General features: G+C 43.8%; 1 protein-coding gene across 1 annotated transcript in view; it reads left to right on the forward strand.

Moving 5' to 3' along the window:
* The window catches only part of LOC124005969 (phosphorylase b kinase regulatory subunit alpha, skeletal muscle isoform-like), a 31,166-nt gene extending 18,522 nt beyond the window's left edge, over positions 1 to 12,644 (forward strand). The window contains exons 13-32 of the mRNA XM_046315615.1: positions 694 to 772; positions 1,070 to 1,204; positions 1,405 to 1,514; positions 1,611 to 1,755; positions 1,865 to 1,943; positions 3,421 to 3,491; positions 4,045 to 4,209; positions 4,380 to 4,456; positions 4,559 to 4,704; positions 4,836 to 4,989; positions 5,299 to 5,378; positions 5,520 to 5,598; positions 5,740 to 5,869; positions 6,113 to 6,214; positions 6,390 to 6,493; positions 6,667 to 6,711; positions 11,040 to 11,201; positions 11,345 to 11,398; positions 11,581 to 11,781; positions 12,038 to 12,644. Of these exons, the coding sequence (XP_046171571.1) occupies positions 694 to 772; positions 1,070 to 1,204; positions 1,405 to 1,514; positions 1,611 to 1,755; positions 1,865 to 1,943; positions 3,421 to 3,491; positions 4,045 to 4,209; positions 4,380 to 4,456; positions 4,559 to 4,704; positions 4,836 to 4,989; positions 5,299 to 5,378; positions 5,520 to 5,598; positions 5,740 to 5,869; positions 6,113 to 6,214; positions 6,390 to 6,493; positions 6,667 to 6,711; positions 11,040 to 11,201; positions 11,345 to 11,398; positions 11,581 to 11,781; positions 12,038 to 12,211 (2,292 nt within the window). The 3' untranslated portion in view covers positions 12,212 to 12,644. The remainder of the gene's footprint in view (positions 1 to 693; positions 773 to 1,069; positions 1,205 to 1,404; positions 1,515 to 1,610; positions 1,756 to 1,864; positions 1,944 to 3,420; positions 3,492 to 4,044; positions 4,210 to 4,379; positions 4,457 to 4,558; positions 4,705 to 4,835; positions 4,990 to 5,298; positions 5,379 to 5,519; positions 5,599 to 5,739; positions 5,870 to 6,112; positions 6,215 to 6,389; positions 6,494 to 6,666; positions 6,712 to 11,039; positions 11,202 to 11,344; positions 11,399 to 11,580; positions 11,782 to 12,037) is intronic.
* Positions 12,645 to 12,722: the final 78 nt, after the last annotated feature.

Genomic DNA, 12,722 nt, shown 5'->3' on the forward strand with positions numbered 1-12,722 from the left:
CTCAAGGAGTCGGGCCAGGTAGTCCCGAGGCATGGTCCAAGGGCTCAGGTCCTCCGAGAGAAAGAGAGAGAATTAGAGGGAGCCCACTTAAATTCACACAGGACAACGGATAAGACAGGAGAAATACTCCAGATAGAAGACTGACCCTAGCCCCCCGACACATGAACTATTGCAGCATAATTATTGGCGTCTGAGACATGAGGGGTCAGGAGACACTGTGACGCCGTCTGACTATACCCAGACAGGGCCAACCAGGCAGGATATAAGCCCACCCACTTTGCCAAAGCACAGCCCCCACACCACTAGAGAGATATTTTCAACCACCAACTTACCATCCTGAGACAAGGCGGAGTATAGCCCACGAAGATCTTCCCCACGGCACAAACCCAAGGGGGGGCGCCAACCAGGTCTTATTGTAAAATATTGGAGTATGAGCATGCCATTTTGATTGGGGTGAAATGCTAGTGCCTGGAAATACACGTTCAAGTTTGGTACGGATAGTCCTATGTCTTTCCTTGTTTGCAAGTTTGTTCATTTTATTCAGGCTCGCTTACCTTGCTACATACATTTTGAAATAGCACTATGGATTTTTTTTCCCAATAGCCAGAAGGGAGAGTATTTGGTTATTTCGGATAAATGTATACAACGGAAACTGACAAATTCTCAATTGATTTCCATGTCCTTATTTTGTAGGGTTTTTTAGCCCCAGGAGAGATTGATCCTCTGAACAGACGGTTTTCCACTGTATCCAAACCTGATGTTGTGGTTCAAGGTAAGATGATTACATCAGGCAGTCGGGAAGAAGAAAAGATATTGACCTCAGTAGGAGAATACACATATTTGTATTCATGTGTACAGTAGGTGACTGTGATAAATTGCAGTACAAAAGATGCCATTTGGAAGAGATTGTGCCTAACCGAGTCTCATAAATCTGCTACAGTGATTGAAATAATACATTCTATTGGTGTTAATTGTTTTAAATGACTATAATAAACGAGAGACTCCTTTAGCCCTTGAGGTTCCTTCAAACTAGACAAAATTGAAGTGTTCTTGTCTGATTTGCTTTCAGTGTCCATCTTAGCTGAGACGGACCACATCAAACATCTGTTGATGAAAGAAGGGATAGATGCTGATACCTTGGAGGACATCCATCCTATCAGAGTCCAACCCTCCAGGGTGTTGAGCCACATCTATGCAAGGCTAGGTGAACTGAACACTACACCTACAGATGAATTAAAAGGATAAAGACACAGCCTAATGCTTGTGCTAATAGCTTTTGTTGTTTATGATGTTAATTTAACTCCTTGGCTTTAAGAGCCCATTTCTGTGATGTGTAAGCCAGGTTTACAAATATAATGTATGCCATGATTGTCCCAAAAACGATTCATCGTGTTGGCCATGCAGGTCGCAACCAGAGACTAGGCCTCACTGGGAGACCATACAGACGCATTGGCACTCTGGGGACATCAAAATTCTACATCATCCGCGACACTGTCTTCTCCTTCACCCCTCAGGTGAGATGAAGCCCTGTCAGGACATGTTGTGTGTTAGCTACCAGCTGTTGATTACACTCAACACGGACATCTCCCTGTCTCTCTTGTTATGTCCAGTTCATTGATCATCAGGAATTCTACTTGGCGTTGGACAACCACATGATATTGGAGATGCTGCGCAATGACCTTTCCTACCTGGCTTCCCGCTGGAGAATTACCGGCTGTCCAACGGTCTCCTTCCCCATCTCATCCAATATGCTCAGTAAGTCACTTGACCTGACCACCGCCCCATCATGACTTTGCAGCCTAATCAAATAGTATACCGTACGTAACGTCCTCCTGACAATCCACTCTCTGGAACTCTATTTCAGCTGATGACCAGAAAGAGCTGGACCCTGCAGTACTAGCCGTTCTGAGAAAACTGCAGGATGGTTACTACGGCGGAGCAAGGTGAGGTGTTCCTGATAGAAGAATGGCTAATTAGATCGCGGGATTGAGTTCCACCGACTGGCCTATTAGAATGATCAACGTCAGAGTCAAAATCATAAAAGGACATTTCCTAAAGGGAAATGTGTGTCTGTGTGGTCTGGAGGTATTTAATGGTTGTGAAACATTGTTAGTGACGGCAGAAAGTAGTGGTGTAGGGATTTGTAGTAATAGGGCTTTCGTAGGCTATGTGTATGTTATAGTGAGTTATTTTAGGGTGGTTGGTAAAGTGTGGAGTTATTATAGTGAGCTAGTATAGTCGGCTAGAGTGAGTACTTAAGCTCTGAACAATGTTTTATAGTTTGAACGTTCTGAATGTTCTGTGGACATGATTTCAGTTTAGAATGTTGAAGCCTTTATTCCGCCATTGAAATAAATGGCGACGCACCGCGCTTTATAGGTTATGAAGTGTGAGTTAAAGCAAAAAGCTGTAGTGGAGCAATCTAAGTTGAGTCGGTCTCTGCACATTTCAACGTTGGGTTGGTGTTTGTCGTTGAAACGGATCAAGAGCAGTGGCGAATCTAACATTTACCTTTGAAGTCTACGGAGCTTTTACGCAAGTGTTGAATGGATATAGTTTAAAAAGCACAAATAATATCAACAATACTTTATAAATTGGGTCAATATGTTGCTTTGGAGTATGCAGCATAAATGGTTCAAGAGCAGGGGAAAATCCAAATCCATCCTATTGTAGCCTATGGAGAGTTTATACTAATATAAAATGGTTGTAGTTGAAAAAGTATAATCAGTATAAAAATAATTTTGACAAGCAATCAATTGTGATTAATTCAGCACATTTAAACATTGTTCTTGAACTGTTTATGGTTAAAAACACTAAACCAATTCTAAAATATGCAGACCTACACAACTTACATTGCTTGTCAAAAGTGTGTTGATACTACTGTATGTATACTTTTGAAACTATAACCATTTTACATTTGCATAAAAGCTCCATAGACTTCAATGGTAAATGTGGACACGACGCCGACAAATCAAAATATTTTCCATTGAAGCCTATGGAGCTTTTATGCTAATTGAAAATGGTTAGAGTTCAAGAAGTATACCTATAAAGCTGAATACAAGCACCCTATTCTAGTTTTCAAGTTAGAATGGCGTTTGTAGCTTAAACGGTTAAAGACCAGTTATGACCGGAATTTTTACGTTTCTAACCAATGAACATTGAAATCCATTGGGAGTTATGCAAATACGGTTGTCGTGTGAAAACTGTAAGTAGCATCAAAAAGTTGTTTTCAAGCACACTGAAGACAGTCAGCCAGCACACTTTAATGTTGTTTTGGTGTTGGTAGCTTTTACAGTTTTGGCACTACACGTGGCAGCGGAAAGCAAATTATAATACGAGTAATTGTCGGATTTTCAAAGTCGTTCTTGCTTTCAGCAAGCACACCTAATGACGTTGGTTGCTCTTCCCCTCCTCATGCAGGGTTCAGACAGGGAAACTGTCCAAGTTCATGAATACTTCCTGTTGCTCTCAACTGTCCTTCATGGATGATGGTGAGCAGCGTGGTGACTACAGTGGTCACCATGACAACGGTGTCTGTGTGGTTACAATGCTGTTGAAGCTGTGCATGGCCTGATAGTGTAATGATGTTAGGGAGATGGGCTAGAGTGGGTAAAGCCTAGGAAAATGACGTTTGTCTCAGGCAAAACATCACAAGATCCTAAAGTTCATCTCTAGCAAAACAAATGTCAGAAGAAAATAGGTTTAGCTATTCTCACATTGACGTAAACCCTTGTCAATACAACAATGCCTGTTTTGATTGTTACTTCCTTACTCTGTTGTCAATTCCCACACAACTAACCATCTTAAAATCTCCCTACCATCTCGTAAAGGAAACTGAATTCCTGGTTGTCTGTGACCTTTTTTTCTTACATTTGACATTTCTTCTGTATATTACTGGAGTCTTCGTAGCTGACTGATAACAAGTCGGCTAACTGACAGTGTACTGGCTGGCTGCACGTGTCGCTCATTTTGTAAGCATACTTATAGATTCCTTGAAAGGTCATTTACCTGTGCGTGCGTGCGCGTGTGTCCCACTCTTTTCAGAGGTGGATGACCTGGCTCAGTATCTGGACCAGTTGCTGTCCATACCGAAACACAGCGAAAAGATCAGCTCCCATAAAGGCGGTCTGAACCGCTTCCGGGCGTTGGCCAGAAAGACCCGTGAGATGGTCTCACTGGTGCACAAAGCACGGGAACTCGACATCCACAGTGAGCCACGTGCCTTCTACTCTATACTATCTGTCGTTTTGTGGAGGACTTTTTTTGTTGTTATTTTCTTGAAATGTATTTCAGATAAACCACACACACACACACACACACACACACACGGTCACCATCTGGGTATCATGACAATGTTCCTCTGACCTCTCCCTCCACAGACGTGCACATGTACCTCCCAACTAAACTGTTTCGCTCCCGTCAGCCAAACCTCCACCTGGTGGATGTGGATGGCAGGGTATGGCATTGTACCTTGTGAATGTCATGTCTGCGGATTGTTAACCAGTGTGATGTTGTATCCACACAACACTGAGTTGTGCCCCGTGTCTCTGTCTCTCAGGGCTCCAATGCCACACCTCCAGCCCAGATGAATCTGCCCAGGGACACGACTGGAGCTATAGACTACCAGGCCCTGGTGCAGGTGCTAAAGCAGACCCACAACCTTCAGGATCAGGCCGACATCCTCTACATTTTCTTCAAAGACAAGTAAGGACCCATTCTAAACCACAAATTCCCGATACCTAATGAGTGGTTGGTTTTGCTGGTTCATACTAGCTAGGTAGATTTTGTAGAGGAGGGCTGATTTGTGTTTGTCTGTGTGTGCGTGTGTGTGTCAGGGGTATGGACTGGGACACTAAGCTGCACGGTAAAGGCTCCACTGTTAGACGGCTGCTGAGCAGTCTGTACGACAAGGCTGGGAACCTGAAACACTGGGGCCTCGTCCGCATGATCTCTGGCATGCTCCGGAAGAAAGTGGAGGAGCTGGATGAGGTATCTATCCACTCACTGCCCATCTCACTGTCACACCACACCATTGATAGGACTGGTTACACTTGAACTTGGTGTCGGAAATTAGCCGCAGAACCACAGACACATTTCAAATCCGTTCATAACGGTTTATCCTCCTTACTCATGTTGATTCATGCACTGTTATTTAGGTTAGCCAACATGCATGGTTGATCAAATCCAAAGTTCTTAAATGAGAGGAAGGTAGTGCCACGTCTCAGGTGATCAGATATACCATTCCAATGTTTTTTTGACCTCTGAACTTTAGGTGTTTTTTTTTTGCTTTGTTGACAGGCCTGTTCAGATCTGCTGGCCCACCAGAAGCACCTGACAGTGGGTCTCCCCCCTGAGCCAAGGGAGAAGACCATTTCAGCGTGAGCTCACTGTCCTCAATCCTTCACACACCCGGCACCCTCATGACAGTATTCAGCATATATTTTTAGAAAGAGACCAAATGGAGACAAGACAGAAACAAGCTCTGCTTTGTGAGTGATGTTGTCATTGTATCCACCTAGCCCCATGCCCCCTGACAAGCTGGCAAAGCTAATTGATGTGGCCAGTGAAAATAATCTGACCATCGCCATTCTCACTCAGGTAAGGACGATATGAACGCCCGTGGCTCAGATATTCAAATTATAATTCTGAATGTAATGGTGACTACTAGTCCCAGCGGTATGTTGAGTATTGATTTGTGCCTCAGCGTGCTGTAAGCTGGTGTTTGTTTTCCCCCTGCAGGAGATTATGGTGTTCCTGGCAATGTGTATCCGCACCCAGCCAAAACTCTTCAGTGAGATGTTCCGTCTCAGGATCGGACTGATCATCCAGGTCATGGCTACTGAGCTGGCCCAGTCTCTCAACTGCTCTGGTGCGCTGACATAGCACGAATGCTAGGGTCAGATGTTACAACCTTCAGATTGATCTTAGTGATGGTTCCTTCCATTATGTTATACAGTATACGATGGCATCACTACATTAGACGTTTGCAGACAGTCGGACACATTTTTAAAGCAACCATTTCTATCATTTATAGGTGATGTGTGTCTTTGAGATGTAAGGTCAGAGGAGGGAACATGTAGAAATAAGTGTGTGTTCTCTGTGCGTGTTCCAGGCGAGGAGGCCACGGAGTGCCTGATGAACATGAGCCCTTCAGAGCTAAAGAACCTCCTGCACCACATTCTCAGTGGGAAAGAGTTTGGCCTGATGAAGAGTGGTGAGTGACAATGGCTTCGATCATCGTTGATATTAGTAGCTTTACCGGAGGGCTGCTCAAAATCCAGCACGTACGTTTTCTCCGTTTCATCCTACTTGTATTTTGTCAAGTAGCCATTTTGTCTGTGGTGTTCTTTATTTTAAGTGGATCATTGTTTCCCACTGTATATTTGCAGTGCGTCCGGGTGCAACAGGTACAGACTCCATTGCCATCCAGGATATTTCGCCTAACTCTAAGCGTGTGGGCGGAAGCAAACATCAGAGTAAAGTGAGGAAGCTGGTGAGGACACTATACTGTGTTATGTATGACTGCATACAGAAACGGTAAACATGACAGAGATCCAACAGCCTCCAACTGCATGGTGATCTACGTAATCAATACAGACATACCATTGAGGGCGTACTAATGTGCCCGCTGATCGATTTGCCTTTTTTACCTTGTGTTTTTTGCAGTCCTTATCCGTGCATTCCCTTGACATCGAGAACATTGAATCAGGGGTGAGTGGCTTGGGTCAGTGAGTACAGAAAGTAGAGATTGAGCATGCACATGTACACGTGTGCATATACACGGAGTGTACAAAACATTAGGAACACCTGCTCTTTCCGTGACAAGACTGACCAGGTGAGTCCAGGTGAAAGCTGTCATCCCTTACTGATGTCACCTGTTCAATCCACTTCAAATCAGTGTAGATGCCGTGAGACCATTGAGACATGAATTGTGCACGTGTGCCATTCAGAGGGTGAATGGGCAAGACAAAATGTTTAAGTGCCTTTGAACGGGGTATGGCAGTAGATGCCAGGTCTAAAATGATTGCCACCCTTTTATAAAGATGCGCAAAAAAAGACTGTAAATTATACAATGCAAATACTGAGCTATATTGTATGTAAAAAATCATATATATTATTTTATACTAATACAATTGCTCAGGTAAAGAGATTTTGTTTTCAATACTTTGCGAGGATGATGGCACTGAGCCTTTTTCTAAAATGTTTTATGAGATTATAGAACACGTTGGGAGGGATCTTGGATTATTCCTCCATACAGAATCTTTCCAGATCCTTGATATCCTTCGCCGGCACTTATGGACTTGCCCTCCTCGAGTCAAATCACAGGGTGGAATTTTTTACATAAGCAAAAGCAAAAGACAACTTAACATTTACATACATTGATGACATCACACTTGCTCAGACCCACATCTTCCGACAGTATCCACACCCAATGATCATCAAATCAAATGTATTTATATAGCCCTTCTTACATCAGCTGATATCTCAAAGTGCTGTACAGAAACCCAGCCTAAAACCCCAAACAGCAAGCAATGCAGGTGTAGAAACACGGTGGCTAGGAAAAACTCCCTACAAAGGTCGAAACCTAGAGAGGAACCAGGCTATGAGGGGTGGCCAGTTCTCTTCTGGCTGTGTCGGGTGGAGATTATAACAGAACATGGCCAGGATGTTCAAATGTTCATAAATGACCAGCATGGTCAAATAATAATAATCACAGTAGTTGTCAAGGGTGCAGCAAGTCAGCACCTCAGGAATAAATGTCAGTTGGCTTTTCATAGCCGATCATTAAGAGTATCTCTAACGCTCCTGCTGTCTCTAGAGAGTTGAAAACAGCAGGTCTGCGACAGGTGTGCTACCTGTCCGGTGAACAGGTCAGGATTCCAAAGCCGCAAGCAGAACAGTTGAAACTGGAGCAGCAGCACGGCCAGGTGGACTGGGGACAGCAAGGAGTCATCATGCCAGGTAGTCCTGAGGCATGGTCCTAGGGCTCAGGTCCTCCGAGAGAGAGAGAATTAGAAAGAGCATACTTAAATTCACACAGGACACTGGATAAGACAGGAGAAGTACTCCAGATATAACAAACTGACCCTAGCCCCCCGACACAAACTACTGCAGCATAAATACTGGAGGCTGAGACAGAAGGGGTCAGGAGACACTGTGGCCACATCCGACGATACCCCCGAACAGGGCCAAACAGGAAGGATTATAACCCCACCCACTTTGCCAAAGCACAGCCCCCACACCACTAGAGGGATATCTTCAACCACCAACTTACCATCCTAAGACAAGGCCGAGTATAGCCCACAAAGATCTCCGCCACGGCACAACCCAAGGGGGGGGAGCGCCAACCCAGACAGGAAGATCACGTTAGTGACTCAACTCACTCAAGTGACGCACCCCTGCTAGGGACAGCATGAAAGAGCACCAGTAAGCCAGTGACTCAGCCCCTGTAATAGGGTTAGAGGCAGAGAATCCCAGTGGAAAGAGGGGAACCGACCAGGCAGAGACAGCAAAGGCGGTTTGTTGCTCCAGAGCCTTTCCGTTCACCTTCACACTCCTGGGCCAGACTACACTCAATCATATGACCCACTGAAGAGATGAGTCTTCAGTAAAGATTTAAAGGTTGAGACCGAGTCTGCGTCTCTCACATGGGTAGGCAGACCATTCCATAGAAATGGAGCTCTATAGGAGAAAGCCCTGCCTCCAGCTGTTTTCTTAGAAATTCTAGGGACAATTAGGAGGCCTGCGTCTTGTGACTGTAACGTACGTGTAGGTATGTACGGCAGGGCCAAATCAGAAAGATAGGTAGGAGCAAGCCCATGTAATGCTTTGTAGGTTAGCAGTAAAACCTTGAAATCAGCCCTTGCCTTAACAGGAAGCCTGATGTTTCTAATGCTTGTAATACTCTGCCCCATCTAACTTCAGATCATGTTGTTTGTCTTTTTCTGTCTATTTTTTTCTATATTTTAATAATATAGCATTTGACCCTTCCATTCTCTTAACATAAACCAGAGGTTTTCAATGGGCTTCAAGTCCGGAGACAGATGGCAATTGCGAAATGTTGATTTTTGTGGTCGAAGGACGTCAAGGATCTGGAAAGATTCTAAATGGAGGAACGGTCTGAGATCCCTCCCAATGTGTTCTCCAATCTCATAAAACATTTTAGAAAAAGACTTTGTGTCTTTATCCTCACGAAGCGGGTTCATTCTATAATACTCAAAACAGGGGTGCCAATAATTTGGACCCATTTTTTAAATTACCTGTTGAACAGAATCTCTTTCTCTGAGCAATTATGTTAGTATAAAATAATATAATTTCCCTTTTTTTACCAGCAATATAGCTCAGTATTTGTATTATTTATTGTATACCATGTTTTTTGCTCATCTTTATCAAGGGTTCCAATATTTTGGACCTTACTGTATATATGAATATGTACAGTACTTCAAATCATGCCGTTTGTCTTTTTCTGTCTGTATTTTTTCAATATTTCAATAATAAAGCATTTGATCCTTCCGTTCTCAGACAAAGGTTTGGACACACCTTCTCATTCATGGCAATGGCGTGCGTACTGGGAGCGGAGTCAGGTGCAGGAGAGCAGAGAGTTGTGAACAGGCGCACACTTTATTGAGGCAGGAGAAACCAACAGAAGGACGTCACTGCGTCAACCTCCAGCCAATGCAAAAGTGAAAACGCGCAAACAGTCACAGTAATACTGTATAAACACAATGACATACCTCGTGAAATAGAACACGGAATAAACGCATACCAGTAAAGCGCGTCAACATAGACACGTAACACAAAACAATCGCGTACAAAGACATGAGGGGGACCAGAGGAATAAATAAATGTAGTGTGATTGGGGAATGAAAAGTGTGCAGGTGTGCAGGGAACAAGACAAAACAAATGGATAAATGGAGTGGCGATGGCTAGAAAGCCGGTGACGTCGCGCACCCGTACAAGGAGAGGGGCCGACTTCGGCGGGAGTCATGACAATTCAAGGGTTTTTCTTTATTTTTACATTGCGGAATAATAGTGAGGACATCAAACCTATGAAATAACACATATGGAATCATGTAATACAATGGACATTAGACCAGTGGAAATCTGTCATTTGGTCTGACGAGTCCAAATTTGCGATTTTTGGTTCCAACCGCCGTGAGACACAGAGTAGGTGAATGGATGATCTCCACATGTGTGGTTCCCACCGTGAAGCATGGAGGAGGTGGTGTGGGGGTGCTTTGCTGGCGACACTGTCTGTGATTTATTTAGAATTCAAGGCACACTTAACCAGCATGACTACCACAGCATTCGGCAGCGATACACCATCCCATCTGGTTTGCACTTTGTGGGACTATCATTTATTTTCAACAGAACAATGACCCAAAACACACCTCCAGGCTGTGTTTAGGGCTTTTTGAACAAGAAGGTGAGTGATGGAGTGCTGCATCAGATGACCTGGCCTCCAGAATCACCCGACATCAACCCAATTGAGATGGTTTGGAATGAGTTGGACCGCAGAGTGAAGGAAAAGCAGCCAACAAGTGCTCAGCACATGTGGGAACCCCTTCAAAACTGTTGGAAAAGCATTCCTCATGGAGCTGCTTGAGAGAATGCAAAGCTGTCATCAAGAGAAAAGTATGCAAAGCTGTCATCAAGAGAAAAGTATGCAAAGCTGTCATCAAAGCAAAGTGTGGTTACTTTGGAAAATATTATAGGTTACGACATGATTCCATGTGTTATTTCATAGCTTTAATGTCTTCACAATTATTCTACAATGTAGAAAATAGTAAAAAAAAAAATATATATATATATATATATATATATATATATATATATATATATATATATATATATATATATATATAATTAAAAACTTGATTGAGTAGGTGTGTCCAAACTTTTGACTGGTACTGTACATAACTTCTGGGAATACAATACCACAAATATGTATTATGTGATAAACTCAAGAGGTTTTATACTATCTAACAATGAAGAGAAAGCTTAACTATAAGTGTTTGTTTTCCCCTGGTGTGCTCCAGCGGTACAGACTCCCATCCATCGAGTCGTTGCAGAGCGCTACAGAAAAGATGGCGGTGAGAGACAACCGCCATGGCCAGTGGTTACGTAGGAGACGTCTAGACGGAGCCCTCAACAGAGTCCCTGTTGGCTTTTACCAGAAGGTCTGGTCCATCCTCCAGAAGGTGAGATGCTGTGGGCGACAGGTGCTGGTACTCTTTGCACAGTAGTCCAAACACTTTGTTCTAGCTGGTACATGTATAATTAGCATCCGTGAAACTTGTTTCTACCTGGTTCATAGATGTAATTGCCCTACTTTATTTTTCAGTGTGACGGTCTATCTATTGTGGGGTGCATTCTCCCAGCGTCAACCACCAGAGAGGTACGCCCTAAAAGATCTCCAGGCTGAGCCACATCAACTTCACGTTACTCCTTCATCTAAATAATTTCACCTTCCTGTACTCATTCAAGCACATGCTCACCTCTGAACCAGATTTGTTCAATATCACACAACATGATGCACTATTTCCTATCCACCTCCCCTGGGGGGGTTGTTGATCACAGATGACCCCCGGTGAGATCAAGTTTGCGGTGCACGTGGAGACGGTGCTGAATCGCGTGCCCCGGCCAGAGTACCGCCAGCTGCTAGTGGAGGCCATAATGGTGCTCACCCTGTTGGCCGAGGTGGAGCTGGAGAGCATCGGCAGTGTCATCCATGTAGATAAGATAGTCCACATGGCCAGTGAAATGTTCTACCACGACCAGGTCAGTCAGTGGCCATACGGTAGTCTCACCTCTGCTGGCGAAACAGACCGCTGTTCTTTCAGCATTGATTTTCACAGTGGAACATGTTTATTTTACATTGTTCATTGTGCTTGTTATTCAGTTACATTTACTATTCATGTATTTAATACTATTCAGTTACATTTCCTGTAAACCACCACATGTTAAAGGACATTAAATAGCACATTGTCTTTGCAATGTCATCCTTACATTGTGTCCATATTCCCCTCTTCTGCAGAAAGTGCTGGGGGCTGACGACACCCTTCTGGAGAAAGATCACTCCAATGGGATCTGCAGGCTGCTGTATGACAGCGCCCCTAGTGGCCGCTACGGCACTATGACCTACCTCTGCAAAGCTGTGTGCACCTACGCCCAGGACTTCTTGCCAAGCGGTGCATGTGCCATCCAATGAGCTTCTCTTCGTCTGTGCTCTCCAATTAGCTAACAGCAACACATACTGTAGTAGGGCTCAGAGCCTGAGAAAGGCTGATTTTTATCTAGTCACCTGACCTTTTCATCATGGAGTTTAATTTGTTTTGATATATCCCAGCAAGCCTGTGCCTGACATGAACAAATCCCTGTGAGGGATCCCAGTATTTTAAATACTAACTTCCTCTGATATGGCAGATTTTTCTCAGAAATATTAATGAAGCTAGGTTTCCAGACTTGTTATCTACAGCAGGTAGATATTTCTTACCATAAAGATGGTGCAGTGATTCTATGTCAAGAGTGAGCGGTTGTCGCAACACTAGTGGTAGTGCTGCTTTTGAAAATGATAATTTCCTATTGTGATGTGACAAGTGTACTGTATGGATCTTTGATTAATACAGCATAGTGGCAATCTTCATCTTGTACACTTTGTGAGTGACAGTGCTTCAAGGCTCTCTCATAGCCAACGGGCATGATGCAATCTGACAATTATT

The sequence above is a fragment of the Oncorhynchus gorbuscha genome, linkage group LG02, assembly GCF_021184085.1.
Source record: "Oncorhynchus gorbuscha isolate QuinsamMale2020 ecotype Even-year linkage group LG02, OgorEven_v1.0, whole genome shotgun sequence".
NCBI lineage: Eukaryota > Metazoa > Chordata > Actinopteri > Salmoniformes > Salmonidae > Oncorhynchus > Oncorhynchus gorbuscha.